The 26252-nt window shown below is 41.7% G+C and overlaps 4 protein-coding genes across 8 annotated transcripts in view; 1 reads left to right on the top strand and 3 right to left on the bottom strand.

Annotated features, from left to right (window-relative positions):
• LOC129729819 (phosphorylase b kinase gamma catalytic chain, skeletal muscle/heart isoform) overlaps positions 1 to 4283 on the bottom strand; it is a 43933-nt gene extending 39650 nt beyond the window's left edge. For all 4 annotated transcript variants that reach the window (XM_055688654.1, XM_055688655.1, XM_055688656.1 and 1 more), the window contains exon 1: positions 3236 to 4283. In XM_055688654.1, the coding sequence (XP_055544629.1) occupies positions 3236 to 3327 (92 nt within the window). In that variant the 5' untranslated portion in view covers positions 3328 to 4283. The remainder of the gene's footprint in view (positions 1 to 3235) is intronic.
• A 3326-nt stretch (positions 4284 to 7609) lies between these two features.
• On the bottom strand, positions 7610 to 8916 carry LOC129729818 (cyclin-dependent kinase 7). The gene is made up of 2 exons (XM_055688653.1): positions 8743 to 8916; positions 7610 to 8677 (listed from the first exon to the last, which is right to left on the bottom strand). The coding sequence occupies exons 1-2, from the start codon at positions 8794 to 8796 to the stop codon at positions 7703 to 7705; spliced, it is 1029 nt and encodes a 342-aa protein (XP_055544628.1). The 5' UTR covers positions 8797 to 8916; the 3' UTR covers positions 7610 to 7702.
• A 1444-nt stretch (positions 8917 to 10360) lies between these two features.
• LOC129729817 (calpain-D) lies at positions 10361 to 12470 on the bottom strand. The gene has a single exon (XM_055688651.1). It carries the CDS (start codon positions 12206 to 12208, stop codon positions 10400 to 10402), a length of 1809 nt encoding a protein of 602 aa, XP_055544626.1. The 5' UTR covers positions 12209 to 12470; the 3' UTR covers positions 10361 to 10399.
• An 8135-nt stretch (positions 12471 to 20605) lies between these two features.
• On the top strand, positions 20606 to 23367 carry LOC129729816 (mitochondrial nicotinamide adenine dinucleotide transporter SLC25A51). Of its 2 annotated transcripts, XM_055688650.1 has the most exons (4): positions 20606 to 20859; positions 20925 to 21838; positions 21896 to 22025; positions 22322 to 23367. In XM_055688650.1, exons 2-4 carry the CDS (start codon positions 21357 to 21359, stop codon positions 22604 to 22606), a joined length of 897 nt encoding a protein of 298 aa, XP_055544625.1. In that variant the 5' UTR covers positions 20606 to 20859; positions 20925 to 21356; the 3' UTR covers positions 22607 to 23367. The 2 variants fall into 2 exon arrangements, with proteins under 2 accessions (XP_055544625.1, XP_055544624.1); XM_055688649.1 differs by having other exon boundaries at positions 20606 to 21838.
• Positions 23368 to 26252: the final 2885 nt, after the last annotated feature.

The following is a 26252-nucleotide window of genomic DNA, read 5'->3' as shown; positions in this document are numbered from 1 at the left end:
GATGATGATGATTGTAGACTCTATCTCGAACGAGGTTTCATCTATCAGCTTTAGTTACTTTTTGGTAAGTAACATGGACCGGTCCATGTTGCAATCTGTTAAAACCAAAACATCATATTGCAACTCATATGATCCAATGTGGCCATTTCAAAAAAAAATTGAATTGAATAAACTGTTTACATGAGATACACAATAAGGAATGATAATAAATGCCTTGGCCGTCTTAGAATGCGTGGAGACTGATATGCTATATATATAGAGAGAAAATAAAGGTAAACGAGTCCCATCATTTATTTACAAGCCTGGAAATCATTTAAAAGTTCTTAGAACTCATGGAAATATATAATGTTCCACCTCATAAACATACAGTTGAATAAAACATACTCTTTGTCAAATCATAGTTATTTGCATCAAATTCAAGATTAGAATTTCAATTGCGATTTTCTCAATTGTGAGCATTTTCATATGGGACTCTCTTGCTTTTATGGGCAGTGTAGTTTTGCTCCGATGCCGTCAGTGTTTATATAGTGTGAAATTAATGCATGATGCACAATTCTTGATATGTACCGTTAATTCTTGATATTAACGAAAGATTTCTGGAACTGCTGGCTCCAGACAAATTGGTAATCTTTCTTCAGCAGATTGGCCAATGGTTGTCGCAATTGGTGCATGTCTCTAACGAATTTGCCGTAAAAGCCAGCGGCTCTAACTTGGCTGACATCAGTAGGACGTGGTATCTGGTTGGAACTTACAATATGACCGATGAACTTGATGCTGGATTGACCAAAATTGCATTTTTCCAGCCGTAGATTTAAGCCAAATTCAGGAAACCAACTCAAGAGCGCTCTGTTGCAGTGTGGATATTGAAAGACTTCACCCTCCAATGCCAGCGATAACAACTGATGAGTTAAAATGCGCTTCCGAGTTGTACGAAAATGAATGAGGCTTCAGAATAACGTTTAGTCCGGCCGAATAATAAGTGCAAATTTACACCTTTACACCTGGCTTCTTCCTGGCACTCGGAAAAATCAACTGGAGTGATGATGTTGAGTCGCTGTAGACGATTCAACTTCTCGTCAACCTTTTGGACCATGAGAAACGATCGCTTGGGGCGAAATATCACGGTCCGAATCTGCGTTGTTGGATAGTGGCAGCCTACAAACAAAAAAAGGGCTCCTTAACTAGTCGATGGTCAGCTTGTTGAGTTCGAAGTTCTCGTACTGGCGATTGACAATGCCGCCTGCTTCATTCTCATCGATGCGGAGACAGTCGTATCGTTGGCTGAATCGACTTGTGGTGTCCAAAAACAGGTTTCAGTTTTGTAACCACTTCCACTTGAAGAGTAAAATCCCGTGGGTGTCATGGCAGGAGTTAGTTCAAAAACCTTTCGTGAAATGGAACGCTGAGACCTCGTTAATGCAGAAGAAATTTTGTTGCCTCAGTTCTATCCCGTCGGCATTGAATAAATCTTCACGCTTTGAGAACCCGATCGAACGTCATACCTGCGGCCGGGTCATGATGAAACTCCTTGATTGTTGCCGAAAGCGATCCGATGATCTGCTCCGGAGAATTCCTTGGTTTTGAAGTAATACTAACATTTGAGATTTGTGAAAGTCAGCGGTCTTAGTTTCGTTCCCACCTGGCCGACTGGAAGCTCATAGTAGAATGTTGCCTTTCTTTTATTTCCCGCGCTGAAATTGGCGCCAGTGATTCAACTAATTTTTAATCTGCGGTAACTCGACAAATGATAAAGTGTTGTCTCGCAACGTAGCACAGCTTTTTATTTACTTCAAATATTTAGGCCATATTGTTCCGTTAATGAGCGTAAAATGTAATTTGACTCTGAAGCAGTTTATTCAGATGCCGTAGAATGTATCTTAGGAGAGATCAACACCCACAAAGATGTCTAGGGTAAGTTTGTAGCGCGTCACCAATTAGCCTGGCTGTTGCGCCTCTTTGAAGCCGTTTAGATTGTGATACACGCAAGAAAGAAAACATCGTCTATCAGCGGAGCTGTTTTTTCCTGAGCCAATTATAAAAACAATAAATTATAAGCTGCGTTATTGTCGCTTCGTGGTCGTCACTTAATCAACACATTTTTTCTGCTTCAACAAGTTCCATCCGAAACACAAATTTTCAACTAGTTTGTGCAATCAGCATCACCTCTAGTGGTGCGAAAATAAAACGGCATGCAATCAACTAGCTTCAAAACAGCAAACAGGATATCAAACAAACAATGATATTTTTTGCGATCGATCTTCACCAACAATTGGACGCCTTAATGAGGCTATCCAATTTTCTATTGAAACAAACAATCGAGCGATGATGTGTGAATAAATTACGCATCTGAAATGCAGAAATCATCAATCTTAATATGTACTGATTGTCACCCGCCCCAGTAGATTCGATGGCATAATCAAACTGTACATAGTTTCCGAAAAAAAAGCTGATAAGAATCCCCGTTGCTCACCCGAGAAGAAAGTCGTGGACGCGTGTGACCGAAAATAATTTTCAATTTCATGCTGTTCCGTCACATCAACACAGGGTTTGTGCTGCCCGGTGTTTACATTTGATTCATGTCCCAGCCCGGTTTCTCGTGCTCGTGTGCGATTGACCGCCATTTGGCCAAGATATAGCTTGAATGGTAAAAAAATGATCATAACATCGCTCGATTCCGATGGCCGTTGGCGTCATCGTGGTCGTTGTACGGTTTGGAGGTTGGTGCACTGTCGTCACTGCTGGCGATGACGATTTAGCATTCCCCGACTCGACACTCCCCCAAAGCAGACCACTTATCATCAGGCTCATAGGTTTTCGCTCGTTGGCTTGTCTTTTTTTTTTCTTTTCGCGCCGAAGCTGGTAACATTTTAACTTGCGTTTGTAGCGGTGCTGTGTTAATAATAGAATGAATCGCCCAATTACCACAAATGAAAGCGAAAGTATGCGCAAAGTCGTAAAATTTTCCTTATCAAATGAATTTGATTGGCGGAGTGGTGTTTCAACCCACTTTAAAACATTAATGGACATTGACTTTGCCTCCTTTTCGGAACGACACGGATCCGAAACTGACAAATCTTAGTTAATGAACCCCAAAAACGTGCTCATTTTTATTCCGGAGACACCGATTGATTCTACAAGGCGCCCCAATTGAACTTAATTGAAGCAGATTGAACTCCTCCTCGCTGTTATTCTCTTCTTCCTTCTCAATCAGCACATTAAAAGCAACGTAACTTACCTTCCAAGAATTTCCTTCGGCTCGTACTTGGCGTAGAACCCTTTGGCGGCGTCCTTGTCGGGCAGCAAATCATCCTCCTCGTCTTTGGCCATTCTTTTTCGCTGGCTAATCTTTTTCCACCAAGCACTGACCGAAGTGAATTAAATACCCGCGCACAGTTACCGTATTAGTGAGGGGGAAAGAAAAAACTTAAACCGAACTGAGAATAAACTAAAGAAACTCCGAACTCGATATTCCCGTAGCGGATTAGCTGTTGGCCATCCAACCGGGTCCGGCTCGTTTGTCTTCAAAGGCGATCTGGGAATCGGGAATATTGTCCGATGCTGCTGCTGCTGCTTCCACCGATCGACAGAGAGTAGTGAGCTACAATCAGTCACAGCGCCACACACTAACCGCACTCACGAGCAGTTTCAATGTCAGAAAGGTTAAAGCGCCTCCGCCGTCCGACCGACGTACAAACACCTCCTACTGGCACGTCGTATGTCTGTAAACTTGTGGATGACAGCAGAATCTAACTGACTGACTGACGACGACGACGTCGGCGAAACACAAGTGCACAAGCAAAACAAAACCGGGCAAGGAACCTCGGTGGGTGGTGAGAATGTAGGTGAGAAACTCGAGAAACTGTCACCCACCAACAATAGCGAAGACACAAGACCACAACAAAAATAAAAAGATCAAGCACACAAATTCCCTCACACTACAGGCGACATGAAAACAACACAATACAGCGGAAATACAGTTTTAGATTAGCACTTTTCGCACTTTCTTGGAGGCACGACCCTCCTGACGGGAGAAAGAAAAACACACAACACTACTCGCTAGCAAACCAACAATGGTTATAAACCAAAAAGCCACGACCGAAAAAGCAACGTTATTAGCCACTAGTGACACTGCAATCTTCTACTTTCCAGCGATAATTGGCCACTATTTGCATATCACTTCGCCAGGTGCAAATAGAAAATAATTAACTTTACAAAAGCAGGAAAGAAAGACCAGCCAGCAGCACACGATAGTTTTCTGCTTGACGTTGTGCATAAAGATTGCGAGATTCTCATTCTCACTCACACCCACACATTGGAGCACAATATTTTTCGCAACCAGAAGTAGGTCAACTGTCAAAGGCGCAAGGTGTTATATTTGTCGAGAGGTTGTCACTGTTTACTGCACCAGTAAAAAAGCTTTGCCATTTCTATAAAATGGTTTCTTCGAAAACCTTATTATAACCAAATACATGATCAAGAATACTTAGGCAAACCTGTATTCGAAAAAAATATCAATATTATCTGGAAAACATTCAGTAAATTTTTCCTATTATGAACAAAATAATTTATGTCCAATTCAAATACGTCAGAGTCATTCAAAAATCATTTTGCGCAAAAATGCAACCACACTGAAAATATTCGTGGATCAGCTGTAGAAACAAAACAACTTTCGCGCTTACACAGACATTGGCGTTGATTAAAATAAAAATAATTTTGTTTGTCTAAAAGTAAGCAAACGGAAGAAAAATTTAGTTGAATTTGAACAATTTTCATAAATATTCAATAATTTTTGTTAAATTCGTATAATCGTATCATCTCGGTTCTATTCGAGCATTTTTTACTGTTTTTGCATAAAGTTGTTCTTTTTGTGGTACCGACTGGGATACGAGCAACCAAGGGAAGATCGGTGAACCGGTGGGATGTTGGTCGTAAACTGATAGGGAAGGAGGAGCTGTTCTCCTCACAGGGTAGCTTGCCTGAGCGTCTGTTCTCCATGTTGGGTCCGGCTCAAACATCGTCTAATCCGGAGCGGACGGCTGAATTATAAAATGCGATGTTTCGCCAGCTACATCAAAGGTATCAAAGGGCCCTAGAAGGGCAGCATGCCTAATAATTGAAATACTACAAATATTAAAGAAGACGAAACGGATCGGAACAATCGGCTTCGACCTAGGCCACGAATAAAGGACACCGATTGGAAGCTTGGAACATGAAACTGTAGATCACTAAACATCCCGGGTGGCGACAGGATCCTACTGAATCAGCTGGTACCCCGTCACTTCGGCATCGTAGCGTTACAGGAACTTTGCCGGAAAGGAGAAAATGTAAGGACAATGTATGGCTGCAGGGTCTAGTAATACCAGAGCGGCGGCACAACAAATGAGCGGGGTATCGGTATTATTGTGTTAGGGCAGCATGCAAAGTCGTGCAATCAAGTGGCAGGCGATCAACGACAGGATGAGTGTATTGAGAATCAAAAGCCGGTTCTACAATTACTACATCATCAATGTGCACTTCCCGCATGAAGGAAGACCCGATGTTGGAAAGGTAGCCTTCTACGCACAGCTAGAGGACGTCTACGACTGCGCTCGCAGCGGGACATCAAGATCGTCATCGGGGATATGAACGCTCAAACCGGAAGGAAAGACCTGTATAAACCGGTGATCTGACACGAAAGTATGCACACCGAGACGAACAACAACGGCCAAATATGCGTCAACTTTGCAGCTTCCCGTGGATTGGTAGTCCGAAGTACATGCTTCCCCTGCAAGGACATCCACAAAGCCACTTGAAAATCCCCTGACTAACGAGCAACAAACCATGTGCTCGTCGAAAGACGGGTTATCCTGGACATCACCAACATACGCGGACATTGACTCGGACCACTAACTTAGCGGCTGTTTGTATGCGCTCAAAACTGTCGACTGTTTATCAGTCACGACAGAGCCGATCCCCGCCGTTCAATATCAAGCAGCTACGGAACCCGCAAGCTGCCGAAGTTTACGCGCAACAGCTTGAAGCGGCACTGCCCACGGTAGAGGAGTTCGGCGCCGCTTCTATCGAGGATAGCTGGATCAGGGAACCCGCAACGACGCCATCGGGAAATTCGAAACGACGACACTAGGAACAGAGGCACCGAGTGGCAGAAACGACTGAGAATGCGAGGCAGCGGTGACAGAGAAAAGCCAGACATGGTTGAATTACCTGAAGGTAAGGACAAGAGAGAACCTGGTCAAGAACAGACGAGTAAGGAACGACATAACCATGATTCTGAGACGTAAAAAGCGGCAGCAGGAGGATCGTGATAATGAAGAGCTAGATTCACTATGCTAATGATACGCGAAAGTTCTACGAAAAGATTAACCAATCCCGTAAAGGCTATGAGCCGACTTTGCAAGGATATGGTCGACAAGTGGACGCAGCACTTCGATGAACATTTGGATGGTGATGCAACAAACAGAAGCATGCTTGCTTTTTAACATCGGCCTCAAAGATATGAAGAGCACGAGTGGTACGATTTTTACGAAGCGGGTTCAGCTCAAAGGCTTCGCTGATGACTTCGACATCGTAGCACGAAACTTTGCGACAGTGGAGGAAACCTACACCAGACTAAAAGCGGAAGCTAGGCGTATCGAACTAAGATTAAAGCGTCAAAAACAAAGTATATGGAGAGAAGAGGCTCCAAGGAGAACAATGTTAGTCTCCCACCCCGGATCATCGCAGACGGCGATGAGCTTGAGGTGGTCGACGAGTTCGCTGGTGACCGCTGACAACAACACCAGCAAGAAAATCCGAAGATGCATTCAAGGAGAAAATCGTGCCTACTTTGAATTCTCAAGACGCTGAGATCCTATCGAGTTCACCGCCGTACGAAGCTGAAGCTGTACAAAACACTAGTTGGACCGGACAGTCTATGGGTTAGAGACGACAACACTGTTCTCAGAAGACCCTTGGAGTTTTCGAACAGATGATGCTACAAACGATCTAGGGTGGAGTACTAACTGAAGACAGAATGGCGTTAAAGTTACCAGATTGCGATGGGCCGGACACGTCGCAAGGATGTCGGACGACAACCCGGTTAAAACGATTCTTTTTAGTAACCCCTCCGGAACCAGAAACAGAGGAGCACAGCGTGCACGATGGCTTGATCAAATTGAAAGTTACCTACGAATGATAAGACGCCTGAGAACATGGCGCCATACAACCCAGAACCGAGTGGAAAGGGGACGACTTCTTGATACAGCACGAGCCTAGCCTGCTGGGTAAGGTAAGCAAGGGTTAATAAAGTCGTAGAGAACTAATCTATTGCAATAAAATGCTCTGCAATATGAAGAGCCATCATGCAAGAAATTAAAGTCCCCTAACGATAATAGGACAAACCTGACGGTAATAGAGCTGATATACTATCCGATTTTTCAAATTTTGTAGAACTGCTAGAAAAATATTGCTATAAAATCGTGTTTGCGAGTGCTTGGAATGGCCGAACCAAAACACAAAGGCCATCACGTGGGCCCTTTCATGCATTTTTTTTTTTTGTTAAAAAAAGGTGCGATGAAGTTGGAAAAGCCCTTAGAGGACCTCATCGAAAAAATCAATTAAAAAATTAGTATTCGTCGTTAATTATACTTTTTTACTTAAATAATAGAGCAGTAACAAAACGAAACAACCAGACATATATTGTATCGGAATGAGCCGAGTTCCTTCAAAACTGCAACCGTTTTGGCAGGGTCGCACCGTCCACTGTGTCCGGAAGTTTCCGCTTCAAGGCCGCCTGCTTTTCGTCTTTGTCCTTGCTGCCAGCGTAGTAACTAGCCGGCATCGGCAGTTTACTTCCCACAGATGGTGCAGGTTTGTTGGAAAAGTATGGCATCTTCAGTGCCTCTGTACAGGTACACCGAGCGGGTGGATATAAAGCGAGCATTTTATTTGCTAAATCCAGCAAATCATCCGCTGCGGCGGTGAAAATATCCTGCAGGGGAATCGGCGGCACGTATTTGTACTGCACATAATCAGGTAGAGATTTAACGTTTGGCCAGTTTTCCTCAGTTGGAGTTCCCATGACTTTGAAAATTCGCGTCAGCTGGTCGAGATCACTTTCCCCAGGGAGAAACGGAACCCGAAGCAGTAGTTCAGCTAAAATGCAACCGACCGCCCACATGTCCACTCCGGTAGAATATTGTCGGGCACCGAACAGCAACTCTGGACTACGGTACCAGCGGGTTACGACCTGATTGGTATTTAGCCGATTCGGAGAACCGAAGAATTTCGCCAAACCAAAATCACCGATCTTCAGGATGCCACTTCCACTAATCAGCAGATTGTTCGGTTTCAAATCCCGGTGCAAAATCCAATGCATATGCAGGTACTCCAACCCTCGCAGCGTTTGAATCGTGTAGTTTTTGATGTTGGCCGGCGTTAGCACAATTTTCGGATCTTTAATAATAATCTCCAGATCTGTATCCATAAAATCAAACACCAGAGAAACGTTGCTTTTGTGGCCGAAGACATCCAGCAGGCCAATAATGTTCTCATGGTGCAGCTCGTGCAGCAGCTTGATTTCCCTCAGTGCCGTTCGGTTGATACCATCGGCCGCTTCCTCCCGGTTACCGATTTTGATCTTTTTGACCGCAACAATTTCGTTCGTTTCGATGTCACGAGCTTTGTAGACGGTTGCGAACTGAAAAGTAGGTGATTTTTTTTTGTAAGTGTCGAACACGAAGTGGTTCGCAATCAAATACGTACCTGTCCTTCTCCTAGGAATTCGATTTTCTCGTAACGATTTAACCGACTTTCCATTGCGAGTGCAACGACTTGGAGTAATTTTCCCTAATGCTAAGGCTTAAATTAAAATCTGCCTAAACACTGTTCGAATCTACCGGTAGATTTGCGAAAAAAAGACGAGAAGAAACGTCAAAAAGAACGGCTGAAAACAAAACGTGTTTTTTAAGTTCTGAACAGAGCTGCCAGGTTCTTCGTCATATTCGTGAAAACCCTAAAAAAACTGTATAAGTTTGTTTGAAGCGTTTGAAGTATTTGTTTCTGACAGCATTCTCCCATTAACAGAAACCATAAACCAATTTGAGAATTATAACAACAGCGTGGTAGAACCAGCTAATAATTGTTACTTAATTAATTTGGATTGTGATTTATTCAATTAGAATAAAGTTACTGCGTTTTTAAGCGCGCCTCGTTACAGCAGCTTGTACTAAATTAGAAACTTCAAACGCGATTAAATCATGATTGCTAAAAAACTACCTAAGAGTTTTTCATCGTGTTTTGAAGGATCGTTACCGTGTGCACCAAGATATAATCGCCAGTGTTAAGTAGGTCTTTAGCCTGTGGTCACACTCTTTCATAATAAAACATTAAGAATGTGATTTATTATCTGATGAGTTCGAAATCACAATCCTTTTTTGTTTGTGTTCCAAATCAAGTTTTTTTCCAATTTTGTCATTTTCTTGGAGGGTGTCAGGCACATAAGAAATAAATTTAAACTCTTTACAAAATGTGGAAAAATGCAAATAGGGGTTCTTTTCGAATGAAATTCAGAATCCAATAACAGCCTTATTATAGTGGCTCAACAATTGTTTGTTGGGTATATTACTGTTAATGTCAGCTAGATCCAACATAGAATGAAGTAAAATGATTTCAAAAAGTTATATAAGTATGTACAACTAGGTACTACTGTTTGCAAAGTAATTTGCAAAATGTTATACCAGTTATTTTAGATAAATGCAAAATCAAGAATCTGTTTAAATGTTTGGCATCCTTGTTTTTGGCGTGTAAAAAATATTTGAAGTGACTGTGAAAAACAAAGGACATCTCGTCTAAAAAGGGCTGGCCGATATCGATTTCTCATGTGTGTGTGTGCTTGGCACTTATCCGCTCCAAATCCGACCTAATCAAGTACTATTGATAAAATTGAAGGATTTTTCGACAACAAAATTTTTTGGTCCGCTTCGTCGGGTAGTCAGGGACATGGGTGCAGAAATCAATACAATAATAAGACTATTCGGTATCGTGTGATGGGTGGGTTTATTTTCTGGCCTCTCCTTTTCATATTACATACATTCTTTTATGGTACCTACCCCAACGAATCCCTCTTGACAAATCGATCCTCATGAATGATTCTGCTGGCCAGAGAACCCCGATCCGTATTATAACGTATTAGCACATACTTAGTATGTGATATTGGGCTTCAAAACAAGTAAAATAAAAAAGGATGCATTCTACTTCCACAATTAGCAATAATGAGACCCACAAAATAAAACTCTAGACTACTGTGTTGGACCTTACAAGCCTGAAACAATCAAAAAGGGGTTTTCTTTTTCTCGAAATAAAATAGTCCAAACGCATCGTGTGTATTTCCGACACTTATGTTTTATTTATAAAACGCTTTTTACGTTATTAAACGAGGAGAATGTAGATCGATGACGCCATCAATCGATGGGCAATGCAAACTGTCAGGTGGGCCCCAGTCGTGTAATCCGCTGGAGTTCGCTAATCTGTGGGTAAGTCTGTGTGCAATACTGAATCCTTCACTGCCCTCGAGTTGGGTGAGTACGAGAATGACCTGTCGCTGCATCGGGGGCACCGAATCGATCGTTTTCAGCTCCCCACGAGTGGAAACAACATTGTAGCTTTCGTTGCAATCGCATTTCACATGAATCCACTTGTTCTCGTGTCTGTTCTCGACCATAACCACCAGGCCAGCCCATCCCTTTGTCAGATAATATGCCGTCATACCTTCTCTGCCCTCGTGCCTTTGTCCCTTCGCTAGAGTAAGACCGATAATGGCATCTGCTAGCAGGTATGATGGTGGGTTGATTTGCTCAACCAACAGTTTTTTTGAACTATGAATAGCCAGAACACATTGTGGATACATGGACGGGTCCTCAATACCTGTGTGCCAATGGTTGAAAGCTAAACAAACTAAGAGATACAAATCTGTTTCCAGCATTTTATGGCAGCCAACAAAACCGCGAACTTGTCTTTTACTGTGCTCTACTAACCTTCCTACGTTGGTATTCGTTGAATCACGCGTTCTAAATACGACTACGCACAGATCCAGTTGGGATCTTTGAGATTTCTCGGAATTTCTTTGGTTTTCCTGAAATAAAGTGAACTCTACTTCTGTAGGCTCGTGCACCATCAAGAGTACACAAAGCAATGTGCAAAGCGGTTGCACCCGTCCTAATAATCTAACCTCCTTCCAGCCGGTGCGAATTTTGCAAATGTCTATACTGTCGAAATATTTTAAAACATCTTCAAATGAGATCCAGAAAACGCCCTCAGATCCTCCATGCGGCATCAGCAACCCTCGCAAGTCATCATTCCACAGGGGAGACTCATCCGACCAATCGCCTTGCCATGAGTAACGACCCCATGGATTACGCAGCTTCAGTAAACGATGTCCGTGGACATCCTTAACGTCCAGAACCGAGTAAGCATGCCTTGGTCGAAGTCCCTTACTTAAATATTCATTTTCATCCACCTTCATATTACCGCCACCGCAGCTTGCACCCATCAAAAATTTTACTAATCTTGAACTAAGTAATTGCGCCCATATGAGATCCTTGTCTAAATCATCCTCACTTGGTAGTGGAATCGAGCTCGGTTGCAGCGGTATACTCTCACATGGTGCCCCGGTTAGCGTTGCCAATCCTTCGATTGCTCTCCCGGACACTAGCGCCTCGTAGCAGCCATGAATTTTCGCAACAGCTTTCTCTATCAAGGGCACCCAGAGCTGCTTTCCCTTAGCTTGTGAGTATACTAAATTGCCTCTTTTATCACATGGTAATAAATCATCGATCACAACAGTTACCCACTTGCCATCTTTACAGAGTCGCACTTGATACACTCCATGAGGACATATACTTTTGGTTATTAACACTTCTCGCACAAGATCTTCCCTCTCGGCGAGAACTGCCAGGGCACTTAACAACCAGCAATTTCCCAAAACTCCTTGGCATATATCAGATGGATGGGGTGTCCTGAAGACAACCCAGGGGGGATTGCTTCCACCCTCGGTACTTATTTCATGTGGTCTACGCCATTGAATATCACGACTAGATTGAACATACAATGCTGGTTTGTAATATAAACTTTTCGGTGCCGGGGGAAACGAATCGTCTACGAATGATTCGCAGTTCTCTTTGCAATACTGTATGATAGTTCTCCACCTACTTAAGGCTTCAGAATCTTCCATTAGTCTCTAATTTTCGTAAACTTTCTAGCGTATTTTAGTGATTTTTTCTCTCTCGACGCTTGGAAAAAACAAAGGGTGGCAGGTGTTGAGCAAACACGATGAATCGAATAGTCAATAGATTATCACTAAACTGTTGTAATCACTGGTTTTGTTCTCCTGCTAAACGGTGGTCACAATTCAGATTTTGGTCAGTTTTTTTCATTTCTAAACCATTCAGGAAAAAAACAAATAAACGCACTTACACTACCACCGGTGCGCTGTCCTGTTGTGAAGGTAAATAATGTTTTATACCAGTTCTGAAACATCAAATTTTCTAGCTTCCCGTGACCCCATAGAAAAAAAACTTTGTTCCATTTCATGCTGACTAATCACTCATCGTCGGTTAAAAACTGAATTTTAACCCTTGCCGTGCATTACCTGACATCCAATCTTTAATCACAATTGAACAACTAGCCGTGAAATTTTTGGCAATGCTTAGTTAAAAACAGAAACAGATAATAGATCTTTTCTATGCAAAATACAGTCGTCGTTCGATAACTCAACATGTTTACATTGTAGTTATCGAGTGCCGTTCGATAAGTGCAACACTTGACACATGCCAAAATTTAGAGGGGGTCCGTCACTACCATTTCTGTTTCCAATGATGTCGATATGTATTTTTTTAATGGAATTGTGGCAAAAATTAGCAGAAAACTAAAATAGGCGAGCTTTTTGATTAATCAATTTGATATTCATATTTCCGCATCATGATTTATTGCGTTTTAGTAACTACTTTACATAACCAATATGTAGGCGAAGACTCGGGCGAAGTTAAAGTTCATCACTACAATTGACCATTTTACGAGACGCTTCTGAAACTCAATTCTCGAATGAAACTTTGACAGAAAGCTCAGAACCACTGACATAATGCAAGTAAAAGCAACATTAATGTCAGCAGGATCCGTGACACCTGTCAGTTCGTAAAATGGTAGTGAAAGCTAGCCAAACAATGCACAAAGGATTTTTTTTCTCTTATAATAATTACGAAAAGTGAACTACATAACATGGTGATTTCGCTTTATTACGACCTATAATCTCCCATCCAGAATAAAGAGACAACTAGAAAACGAAATCGAAAAATCACAGGAGGGTTGTGTGCAAGGCCACGACCGCAAGGTTGAAGTAGAATACTTTTACACAGCTCTACTTACGGCTGTACATTAACCTACGGCCTAATGCGCACGGCCGACACAATAGAAAGGTGTTTTCACATTGAAAATTAGACACGGCTTTACTGGAGTAAGTGTTGGCAAATGCATCTACCGCTAATACCGCCGCTATCGTATGAAGGCGCCTCGTTTCATGTGGGTAATAATATCAACAACGAAAAATGACGCGCGTCTAAGCACACCCGAACTGTTTCGCCGTGCCGCTTCCATTTACTTTCTTATAACATCGGCCTCATGGAAATACCGGCTGCACCTACCGCTGAGGCTGTTACCATACTGCTACTGGTACCCAAAACTATTAATTCTTCAAATCAAGTGTTTTATTTGTCCTCAGAAGAACAATTGGTCGGCGTGCGACCAGACCGAACCAAGCGCCAAAAACATTATTTCGAGTAATCGGCGATCAATGTTCACTCACCCCGTATGCTTCCTGCAAGCTGCTGCAGAGAAATTTTGTTATAATACCATTATAAACTGTTCAAATGATTTCGTTTCTTCGTGAAATATAGATTATCAATTTTAACATCCACTAGTGTTAAAAACTCAATTTTCAAAAAAATGGCGCTTGGTTCGGTCTGGTCGCACGCCGACCAATTGTTCAATTCCATATCGGATATAATGCAATCGCATCTCTGTAATATTACCGACAGTAATATTTATCTGAACATAATGATCCAACTTTTCCATTAGAGGAAGTGCCGGCTGATGTACGGCAAAAATCTCGCCCGATCGCTCGCGTTGGCGTTCGTTCTCAGGCAGAGGCCTGAGACGTGGTGACCAACCACAGGGCAAGTGATTTGTTTATTTTGAAGGCAGCCACAGGCGCGACCCGCTGCTATGGTCTGTTACTGCTGAGTGCCGATATCTGCTGCTGCTGACAACGTTGTGGACGGTCCATCCAGTTCACCTTCCGACTAATGAGTGTAGCTAGTTTTCCCAGAAACACTCTTTTATAGCCGAAGGGTGCTACGTAAAAGGCCACGCCTTTCAGTTCAGTTTCCTAATGTTCTTTAGACGAATTATTCCACAATTCGCATTTGATTTTTGTATCCAGCGAATAAACACCGATGGTGCTCTCACACACGAAACGGTTTTAACTCGTATCTTATTGCGATTTGTAACTTCAAGCGATTTCGTTTGCTCGCTGTTGCGTGTTGCATCATGTTGCAACTTGGCAGCTGGGAGACGACGAAATTCTGTTAATGCTGGGGGAATTAAGATACACGGACAACATGCACTGTGGAAGCTATTTCACATACAGTAAATTAGACGGGTGCGACAAATTTAAATTGCTAGGATCCAACACAGAATCTTGCTTGCGTTGTCAAAAATTATTAACTTTCAATGACTTGTTTATTTTCCTTGAAAAAGGCATTTTGACCTCCAAAATTGGATTCCCTGATGGCAATCTTCATGCTGCCCCAACACGGGGGGGATAATAACAGTCTGACGACACACGCTGAGAAGAACCGCGCTGCTCCTGAGACGTGGTGACCAACCACAGGGCTAGTGCTGCTGCTAAGGAAGGACGACTGCTGTTGTCGCTGTCTAGAACTATTATGAGCGGCTCTGGCTGAAACAAGCTCTTATATAGGCCAAATAGCATGTTTTCAATTGCAAGGTATATGATTCTGTCGACCGTACTTGGGAAGTAATCATATAACGACCAATCAGAGGTCGAATTTTTCGTTTTGACAAGGCTTGACTATTTTCAATAGTACAATAGTGTGAATAATAAAATTACAATTATCTTATTTTGGGAAGAATCTTAGAAAATTTTGCAATCTGTTGCTGCAAGAACGAAGCAAATCCATCGGATACTAACCGATTTATTAGCATTTGAAATTGGACATATTTTTCCTTTTTTTCGGTTTTAGATTTTCATTTCACATCCCTATGTAGCAGAACTTCCTGAGAGAAGTATTCTACTTCAAAAAAATCTAGAGAAATGAAAGAGTCCTCCTGAAATGTTTCTAGAGATTCAACAATTTTCATTTTCGACTGCATTTAGTATCCCCCCGCGAGATCTGTCGCTTCAATGTCAAATATGACTTTGACATCAAATTTGACGAATTGCGGTCCGATAACTGCAAAGTTGTTGCAGTTATCGGTCTTGCAGTTGAGAAGCATTACAGTTAAAAGTCGTGCAGTTATCGAACGGCGACTGTAGTTTGTGCCAATTGAGCGTGTTGTTTATCAGTAATAAAATCACAGAGAATAGACTAACAAGCAAACGATAGAAAGGGTGTAAAACAGTTGGTGTGCGCAAAAATATATCCTCCAAATTACATCCCTCGTCATGCTGAATGGTGAAGTAAAGTGTGATCACAGACAAACAGACGTAAGAAAATCGTGGTTCCGACTAACTTGTGCGACACGTACTGGACATATACCGTAAAAGATAAACATTCAGCTTTTCTGCTCATTTGACAGCACGGTGCTCGAATACTGTCAACTGAGTTTAGTGGTAAAGGCACATCAGCGCCACCACCGCAGCGGCGGGAATATTCCGCATAACTGAAACTCATTTGACATGACCGTTATTTTGATTCACAGAAATAAATCTCGTGGTACGTCGACAAAATATAGCCCAATGAGCATTCAAAGAGCAAAAGAGCGAAACCAAGCATGGTTCCCTCTTAACAATATGCGTAATATAATAGAAATTCAGCAGACTCAGAATATAGAGTTTCCCAAGCAAGATCTTACGAACATTAGCATCATTGCAGTCGGAATATATATAGTTTCGTAAGCTGTCAGTGGTCAGGCACACGCCAAACGCAAGTTACTAAAACTGTCTTCTTTCCGAGCAAACTATGAACCTGAGGTACACCAAAGTTTGTTATTTTTTTATGTGTAGCAACTACAAGTTACCATTGCTTGCGTTTAGTCCTCTACACACCTCCTCTTGCCTGATACGGACCCATTGAAGCGTGAGGAAATCAGAGTAAACTGAGTTTTAACTTTCTTAGGCACACGTGTTATTATTCGCACATAGCTAAATGTTCTGATCCAGTTGCATCGACAGAAACCGCCAAGAATATAATGCTTTGCTGAAGACAGAGGAAGATTATTTCGGGATGTAAAAGGAACGTAGTGTCATAAATATTCATCATGTCCCAGAGATTTGAAATTAACCAAACCACTATCAGTTGTTTATGAACGTCAATCTATAGTAACATATCTAATAAGTCCTGTAACATCATACAGCTTCATCAAAATTAGGTTGTTAAGTGATGGTATAAGACAGTACCCGACTATGAAAAAGTCAAGTACATGATGGGTTATTTAAAACAAGAGCTCCAACGTTATCCTTTAACTATACTCCGACGTTCAAACTGTATGGTTAAAGCGATAATTCATTTGCCGTTATGTAAAAATCTTACCAGTCAATACGTTATTAAATAATAAGATATCATGTCGTTACTTTATAAATACAGATACAGTATAAGCCTACACTATTTGTCATTACTTTGAAACATGATGTCAAAACGGATTAACGGTTTTTATTTTCGATGTTTGAAATATCGCCATATAGTTTTCGATTTTTCTAAAATCCAACATAGGTACTATCCTACAGAAACCAAGCATTACAGAAACCAAGATTTGTTTACCAGAAAAGAACAAGACAAATTCCAAAATCGACGTAAAAACCGCTTCAATTCGTAGAAAACTTAATTTGCTAAAGGTTTTCAACCATTTTTGCTAAATACTTTAAATAATTATAATAATAATAATAAACAGCAGTGTTATTTTCGCCTCCGAGCTGAACATCAATGAAAAATGTAAAACTAACGATCCTAAGACATTCTAAATAAGCGATTTTAAAATGAAATGCCATTAAAAAAAGCCGCGACAAAAACGACTTTTCTGAAAAATCTGCGTAGAATCCGAAATGCGTTAATTTCGAAATCTGCGTAAAAAGACCTAAGTGTATTTCCCGTTGAAAACCTTATACACATTCAAGGCTTACACCACACATTTCAGGTTTAAAACTAGGAACAAGGGAACGCGGGAGACAGGCTTTTCATGCGTGAAATTGATAATGTGTGAGGTTATACCGGAGTATCACAGAGAGATTTGAACTGCCCAAAAATAATTAGGAGACGTCAGTACCCAGTTATTCTAGGCTTTGCCATGACTATTATAAAGAACGGAGGCAAACTTTTGCACGAGTGAATAATTTCTGGAGTAGTCCAGTATCGTAGACAACTATTTTGATAATTGTTATGTTTTTCTCAATCACATTTGTTTTTGTTTGTTTTGTAAGTTTTACTTGAAATGTAACATCATACAATTGAAAAATTGAACTCTTATTTAAATTATACAGCTTAAACGAATATTAAAAAATCATTAGAATTTTTTTTTTCGAAAATGGTTAAATAATGGAAAGAATGTTCTGTGCAGTGGTTCCGTATGGGAGGCAAAATATTCATTCGTCTTCAAATAAACGATTAATCCAAGCATTTTCATAATACACTGAAAGAAGGATGTTTCTCACAGTTAAGGTTAACATTTGAGTTTCAAATTAGCGTTGATCATCTGCATTGAATTGTCGAATTGTCATAGTTGAATCTTGATTCCAAACTAGCAGAAGCATCATCATTTTAGAATAAATACCAGTATTTGTAGTGAGTCCAAGTGATAGTCCAACTTGCATTTTAAAAGTGGCTAGCCACTACGGTTCAACTAGTTTAAGATAGTGTGCGTAGAATTCATCTCTGTTTATTTATTATTTATTAAAAATTCTTACAGCTAACAAAGAATACAGAATCAAATGAAGAACTCTATAGTGACTTCACTTGTAACCTTAGACAGACGTACCACTCTGTACAAAATCCTAAAATAATGTGGTTCCCCATTAACTTGTGCGACACCTGCTGAACATATTCCACAAAAGATAAACTTTCAGCATTTCTAGCAACCATAACCCTTATCGGCTATTTCCAGCAGCACGGCGCGCGACAACTGTCAACTGAGTTCAAGGGGGAAAGGCACATCAACGCCACCATCGCTACGACGGAAACATTCCTCGTAATTGAATCTTGAACTGTCGGTACAGCTCGCTGCCATAATCGAGTTTGCGGACTGCCGTAGCAATATCTCGAAGCACTTGAAACATTGTCTTCTATTGCTACTTCGAGAGGGAACATAAGTCCTGGTCGTATAAAAGGCCCGACAGGTCTAGCTTATCATTGGTCTTCAGTTGGCTCCATTAAACATTATATGTATAGTGCCGTGTCAAATATACGTTTTGATAAAAAAGGTCTAGCTTATGTCGATGCTGGGTGGTGCAGGTCATAAAGCGCAAGACTGCGCGGCGCCTCCCAAGTGCTTGGTATGCAACGATAAGCGGGACGCTAAGCACGTCACGGGAGGCCCCAAGTGCCCGCCTAGCAAGCCGGCTACTAAACCACAGGTGCGGGGGCTACGCGATTCAACCCGGACCACTGATACGCGGCACAGCAACTGCTATACCAAGCAGCCACTGAGTTGTTTCGGATATTACCATCGTATCGGACCCCTACCGCATCTCTACCGAGAACGGTAACTGGGCAGGAGAAAAGTCCGGGATAGCGGCTATATGGACGACAGGCGGGTTCCTGATTCAGGAGATTGTGTCGCACTCGAATGAGGGCTACAAGGGTGCCAAGGTGGACGCAATACGGGATACTGCAGTTGCTATGCTCCTCCCCCTCCTCCTACAGAAAGGTTCGCTCAGATGGTTGATCGTGTAACCATGGAACTAAAGGGGGCTAAAGCTGTTGAAAGCCGAGGCTGATAATGGAACACTAGGAAATCAATAGGGTGATGCTTATAGGGTCGTTACGGCCAAGACCAGGGGCCGTCACTCCGGGCGAAGCAACCACCAGCGATGTCCCGAGAGGTGAGCAAAGCTCCGGGACCCGACGAAATCCCGAACCTGGCAAGTAGTAAGAGTAGCCTTTGGGTTGTTAAGGGCGGTCATGCAGAAATGCTTAGATGACTACCTCTTCCTGGATAAGTGGAAACGACAGAGACTGGTATTACTGCCGAAGGCCGGGATCGGCATATCGACCAATCTGTTTGCTAGACACAGCGGGAAAGGTGCTTGAGAGGGTAATCCTCAACAGACTTGTGAGACTCACCGAGAATGAAACCGGTCTGTCAAGCAACCAATTCGACTCCTGTAAAGGTAATTCCACGGTGGATGCTAATCTCTCCGTCACCAAGACGGCCGAGTTAGCACTCCAGCGTAAAAGAAGGAGCATTCGCTGTTGCGCAATTGTCATGCTAGACGTGAAAAACGCGTTCAATAATGCCAGCTAGGACTCTACAGTCTACGCGCTTCGGAGTCTCAGAGTGCCGGTGCCACTGTACAAGATTCTGGAAAGTTATCCAAATCTGTTCTTCAAAAGTGATAACTTGCGGATTACCAGATTTTTGCGTGCTCAACATTTATCTGACAGCCCCACAGCGATGTTGTTGTTTTCTCTCTGTGTTTTTCTCTCTCGACGCGCGCGCATACACAGAGCGCACATGTGCATGTGTCAAGATTGTTCTTCGTTGCTGTCCCAAGTATGATGACAGTTCTACAAGGTATGCTACATTTTTGTCTATCCACGCACACAAACAAATCTCGTTATGAAAAATTTCGCGTTTTGTATGGAATTCAGAACATTTTTGGAAATTTCTCGTTTTATGTTGTTTTATATCTGATTTTTTTGGTTGGAGAATGAATCTCCAGTTGAAACACACTAGAAATTGATATTAATTTAGATGTAGTGTGAAAAATTGCGACAATATGTCGAAATAAAATATATAAAAATGCTATATTTCTAATAGTTGGAGCATAATCTTAGTCATTGTCATAGCTCATGACTTTTGTTACTGTATGAAACATAAGCGACTCTATTTAGAAGCGCTATTAGAGTACAAGAAAAAAACGAAAAGTTCAAAGAGGTTACCGGCAAATTGATGAAAACTAGCATATTTTACCTAAACCGCAGCATGTATTCCCCACAAATAAAACATGTTTCAACATCATTTCTATAACTTTTCAGAAAGTATGTTTTATAAGTTTAGTTTAAAATGCAAAATCATTTCAAATTTCATACAAAATTGGAAAAAGTTCATAACGATCACTGATACCTATGCATCGACGTGAATAGCATACCTTTTAGAACTGTCATCTATACTTGAGCTGTCGCCTCGCCAGCTGATGTTGACGTTGACCTGGTGCAGTGATTGGATTTCGTCCTTCGCTCGCAAAATTTTGTTATCATCATTTCGTAGCATTGCCAAAAAAGAAGCGCAGCAAAATCGCGTTATTCGTTCACTCTATGAGGCAGAAATAACCAAAACAACGAAGACGAAGTTGTAAAAAATTGTCTCGAGCAGTGGCACCACCACCAGAGCAATCTTTAATCAGTGGAATCTGTGGAACGACGTGAGAGAAACGAGGTGTGTATTTACTATTGATGTTCAATTTGATTGAGCGTACAATGATAAACAACAAAAACGTTTAGATCAGCAGAATTCCACGATCGATGGTGGTGTAAACAGGCGGTGTGGGTGCGAAATATATCGATTCAAAAGAATTATTGTGAACAGACGACCGAAGGCCGTGCACACGTTTGTGAGAGATTACCGCATCTCTAGTGTTATATAACGAATTTATGTGTTGATAATTCGTGATTGCCTCCCTGGGGGAGAAACCAAAGAACGATGTGGACAATGTTGCGGAAATGGGCGAATCACATGGAAACAATTGAGCAACAGATGGTATGCTGATTATTTCTGAAACAAACTAGAGCGACGGCGCTGTCGGTGCTGAAGCGAGCAGAATTTTGGCAGCAAATCGTCGTTCTAAAATTGTGCAGCAAATTTATCAAAACAAAGAACAAGAGAGGCTTTTTCCTAGCAAGATTCCTTCTTCAAAACTGACAGCCGACCAGGCGATGGCCGTGGTACGGGCAGGTCATGAAATCAATGGCCACCCGTCGTCGAGTGGACCCAAAACTGGTGGTCCACAGCCGCTGTTCTGCTGGCGCGAGTTTGCCTGCGGCTGGGGAGCTGCCTTTGTGAATATCACCGTGACCTATCCGATCTACAAGATGATCTTCCGGCAGATGCTGCATGGGGTTCAGCTCAATCAGGCTTTCGGTCAGTTGCGGAGCGAAGGGTTCATCTATCTGTATCGGGGGATTTTTCCCCCGCTCGCACAGAGAACTATTTCATTGTCTCTGATGTTTGGAGTGTATGATGGAACCCGCCGGCCGCTGATCGAGTACTGCGGTATGAATCAGTTTTCGGCTAAGACGATAGCGGGCCTAATGGCCGGTTCGGTGGAAGCGATACTAATGCCTTTCGAGCGGGTACAGAACATTCTGGCAGCCGCGAATTATCACCAAAAATACAAGAATACTCATCACGCATTTCGGTTAGTAAGGACAGCGAATGTTAGAAACTTTAATATTATTTTGTGTAAATTTTTTAGATTAATATTCATCGAGTACGGTTTCAAGGAGTTGTACCGAGGTTTGGTGCCGATTCTGTGGCGCAACGGTCCTTCAAATGCGATGTTCTTTATCTTGCGTGAAGAAGCGGACCAACGACTGCCGAAACGGGTAAGTCCTAACATGTGCAAATAGTACTTTCGCTCTTTTTTACGCAGATACGATTGAATGATGGTCACTTCACTTGTCAGTGTTCGCACTAACAAGATGGCACTTCATAGTTTTCTCTTGAGGAGGTTATTTTTAGAATTTTGGAGAGCAGACTGTCTTTCAATCAAAACAAATATTATCTAATCAGTCTGGTTCATGGTCGTGCGCATAAACTGGGATCTGATGAAAGAAGTTATTTGGTTTCTCAGTATGTATGTAATTATGCATGAGTAATGGTTCTTCGTTTTGTTTTGCAGCCGACGGTGATAACGCAACGGACGCAGGAATTCGTAGCCGGTGCGTGTATTGGGGCGTTTATCAGCTCGGTGTTCTACCCGCTCAACGTGATCAAGGTGACCATGCAAAGCCGCATCGGTACCCCGTACGAAAGCATGTGGTCTGCCCTCCGGCAGGTGTACCACGAACGCGACCGGAAGCTGCGGAACGTCTATAAGGGCGTTAGCATGAACTGCACTAGGGCTTTCTTCAGCTGGGGCATTATGAACAGTGCCTACGAGCAGCTGAAGAAGGTGTTCTACTAAGTGGGTCGCAGTAAGTAAAGTGTATCCCTTTTCTTTGGTTATTTCATAGTCTATATAAAATACTAGTTCGAAAGGAATCCCAAAGCGTTCACGGCGTGTCGTTGCGACAATAAAACTATTGGATGTTATTTCTCGATTTCTCGTAATAATATTACGAAACAGGAAAACAATTGTGATGTATATAGTCCTTATACGATAGCTTGAAAACAAAAGTAGGAATCAATCGTTTAGCCTATCGACTAGCTCATAATATGTAACGTTAATTTGTTTTAACCTAATATTTACATACATGTCGTTTGTGGGCGTTATAAACTTCTATTTTGTTGGAGTTGTAGAGGCGTATTATAGTCAAACACTTTTCAATCCATCAATCGTTAGTAACCAAAGAAAGTTCACCCAAATAATTCATGAGTCCAATGCTGCATTTACCTTCATTCATGGCATGTTAACTGAATTTTAGGTTTCTTGCAGTGTTTTTTGGATTCTCTCATAGATAATCTTTGCACTTCGTGTTGGGCATTGAATGTACTGAACACATAATCCTGATGTCCTTCTTCATGTTTAACGTGTCATTGTTAGTTATTTGGAAGCACACACATAAACGTAAACTCACACTCGTTCACACATAAACACAATCAAACGACGATATTTCTGTAGTGTGGTGCCGTATAATCTTTTAAGTTTCATTATAAGATTAGGTGCTACTGATAGCGAGTAAGGAACTGAAATTGGCGCAAAATATAGTTGAATAATTGCAACAATTGTTGCGCAACGCTGAGAAGAAATGGAACGAAAAGAATCCCGAACGAATCCTTAACCGCAGAGGCTTGACGATAAGTTTTCGAGGTACATCCTGAAAACTTACTATATGTTCATAAATTTGACGAGAGTGTACGATTGTGTTAACCGTTTTAATCGATATCCACTAGTTTCATCATTTATCAAAAGAAGGGAATTATTTCTTTGAACGGAATATGATGATTTGTTTGAGAAAAGTTTTTTTACAAACCAGTTTTTGCTTTTAAATTTGCATTGCATACAAATTTAACGATTAATTAAAATTATATAAAATAGTTGAAGAGGTTGTTTATAAGATACGACCGCAAGGTTAACGTAGAATTACGACAGCCTGTCTTATGTCATTATTTTTTTTTGCAATAGCTTTGGCAATACACTCGCTTAGGGTCAATCATTTTAATGGTGTGAAGCGGTATATTTTTTGTATATTATTTTTGCTTGAAATAGTTCCAAAAATAATAAAGGGGCTTATTAACGCTCTCACTTTACGGTAAAAACTGGAGAAATACAATCATATTAAGCACGATGCTAATAATGTAATAAGCCCCTGAAAAATTTACCTTGTCTGGACGTCCCTACTCCAGCATCCCAAGCGGAAGATGAAGCGACGTCGTCTTTAGTTTCTCTTTTTTGTGTCGGTGGCTTTTAGCCCGCTGAGCATCCGATCTCGGCCGCTTCTTTCCGGATCGAGCTTCCTCCACTGCTCTGGCACGTTTGCGTGATGCACGCTTGTATTGGGAAGCCATATATCTCGGAATGGCGCTGACGTTTGTGGCTCAGTTTTTAGAATTTATGGATTTGGTTAAACGTAACTTGCACATTCGATTTAACGGAATAGCGATGTAACAATGAACAAAGCTGCTACCTGTTTGATTAAACAAAAATTCGTATGGTTTCCTTACACATCTACGGAGGACTTACACCATAACAAAGGCGGCGCCGCGAAAGTGATAGAATTTAGGAATACGAAAAAGAGGATGAATTACGCTGCTCTCAGTTTGTCGGTATATAAGCGAAATTTGAGCGTGGAAGCGCATTATTTCTTCGTCAGCTGTGTACCTGCCAACAAATGTATCATTGAGATGGCACCGGAGTAGCATTGGCCAAAACTTGCAAAAGTATCGACAGTCGAGTATCGATAATTTTTTCCTCGGTACATGGTACCGATACATACCGATACCGATACAATCATGCCTGCTACTTGAAACAGGTCTATGAAAAGCTACCATTTTTGACGTAGAATTACGTCCTACGGCAACATATACAGGGGACCAATTTCAATACAGGGATCCAATTTCAAAAACCAAAAACATCGAGAGCGTCACGAAAATTGTCCAATTTCAAACGTTTTAAACTTAGTCAGTTTTCAACTGGTTTTCGTAATTTTTGCAGTAATCGATTGGAAAATCATCTAAGCACCCGTCCAAATGCAGAAAGTTGTAATCTTGTTGTAGCCTTGTCGAAACGCAAATGTCGACCTCTGATTGGTCGCACAATGCTTCTTACCCTAACAGAATATACCTAGTTGACTAGGAATGCGCGCTTTGTGTTTTATGTATAATTTATTCCATGGCAAATGGTTATCCGAAATCATGACGATAATTGAACAAACTTGCCAGTGTTGTTACTGTTGTCAATAATAGCAACCTTTTGGTACTCTACAATTACGTGATTGAAGTAGTTAAGATTTTTCATCATGTGTAACAGACGGAAAACCGCATTTTTCAGCATTTGCTAGCCAAGAAATATTCAACATTGCCTCAAGAACGTGTTGGTGGCCCTGAGAAGGGCTGGTTGTAATTTATACTTGTTCTCGTGCTGGATGGCAACAGATGACAGAAATGCACCAATTACGCTATTGCGTCTTAAAACGAAACGGTCATAGTTTGACATCACAGCAGAATTTCGATCTTCATACTCATGTCTACTATAGGCAATATCAAATACGCAACAATCTGCTTCCATGCGACACGGGGATGGGAACATTTCCTTCTTCTTTCCAGCCGCGCAACACGACACAATACATGTTATTTCGCTGCCTCTATGAGCGCTCTATCGGTCTGGCTCGACAGAATGTCCACAAGAAATCATTTTTGCACATCCGTGTTACGAAACTAAGGATAAACTAAAGGAACTGAAAATAAAGGCGGGGCTTATCAAAAGATTGGCCTGAGCCAGAATGAATGAGACGTATTTTTCGTACTGTCCGATAGCTCTTAAGGGTCCGAAGTTGGTTGGATGGACATCAGCCAACGGTGAAACAAAACGGCTTCCAGCCAAACGTATTTTTCCAGCACTCGCGGGGGACGGGATTTCACATCGGTGAAGAATACACTTTCTTTAATTTAAACCAACACCGTGCTAACACTATTATTTTATTAACTATTTGTCTTAAATCTAATTAACATTTCGAGCTTTATTTAATCGTGTCAGTAGCGAAAGAGAAGAAGAAATCATCTGCGCTAAGCGCTTTTATAGACTCGAATCCAAGCCAAAAATTAACCGCGAATTAGAATCGCAGCCAGTTGATGCAGTTCCTTCTGTCACTCGGTTGTCATGTTGATACTGAGCGCCGAGGGGAATATACCCGCTCCAATAGGGTGGGTCACCAACATCCTCGCCCCCCTGAAACGTCCCGTGTTTCAGCCAACTAGTTGCTCTGCTTCAATTCATCGTCCTCTGTTGCCACCGGTAAGATGCATATTTTGTCCACCGGTCTATTTACTCTCCCGTTCGCCGTACGAAGGGTAACTACTCTAACCACCCCGTCTCGCCCTGGGTGGGTTTCAATGATTCGTGCCATTCTCCAACGTGTGGGTGGTAGGTTATCGTCCCGAATTACTACCAA

This window comes from Wyeomyia smithii, chromosome 3 (assembly GCF_029784165.1).
Source record: "Wyeomyia smithii strain HCP4-BCI-WySm-NY-G18 chromosome 3, ASM2978416v1, whole genome shotgun sequence".
NCBI lineage: Eukaryota > Metazoa > Arthropoda > Insecta > Diptera > Culicidae > Wyeomyia > Wyeomyia smithii.
Note: the sequence above shows the minus strand (reverse complement) of the source record. Positions and strands in the feature narration are given on the sequence as shown.

What these genes read in the sequence shown, in the direction of transcription:
- LOC129729818 (XM_055688653.1), bottom strand. Translation starts at nt 8,796, where the DNA reads ATGGAAAGTCGGTTAAATCGTTACGAGAAAATCGAATTCCTAGGAGAA. An exon ending in AATTCCTAGGAGAAGGACAG is followed by an intron (nt 8,678 to 8,742) that starts GTACGTATTTGA and finishes CCTACTTTTCAG; the next exon opens with TTCGCAACCGTCTACAAAGC.
- LOC129729817 (XM_055688651.1), bottom strand. Translation starts at nt 12,208, where the DNA reads ATGGAAGATTCTGAAGCCTTAAGTAGGTGGAGAACTATCATACAGTAT.
- LOC129729816 (XM_055688650.1), top strand. Translation starts at nt 21,357, where the DNA reads ATGGCCGTGGTACGGGCAGGTCATGAAATCAATGGCCACCCGTCGTCG. An exon ending in AATACTCATCACGCATTTCG is followed by an intron (nt 21,839 to 21,895) that starts GTTAGTAAGGAC and finishes TAAATTTTTTAG; the next exon opens with ATTAATATTCATCGAGTACG. An exon ending in ACCAACGACTGCCGAAACGG is followed by an intron (nt 22,026 to 22,321) that starts GTAAGTCCTAAC and finishes TTTGTTTTGCAG; the next exon opens with CCGACGGTGATAACGCAACG.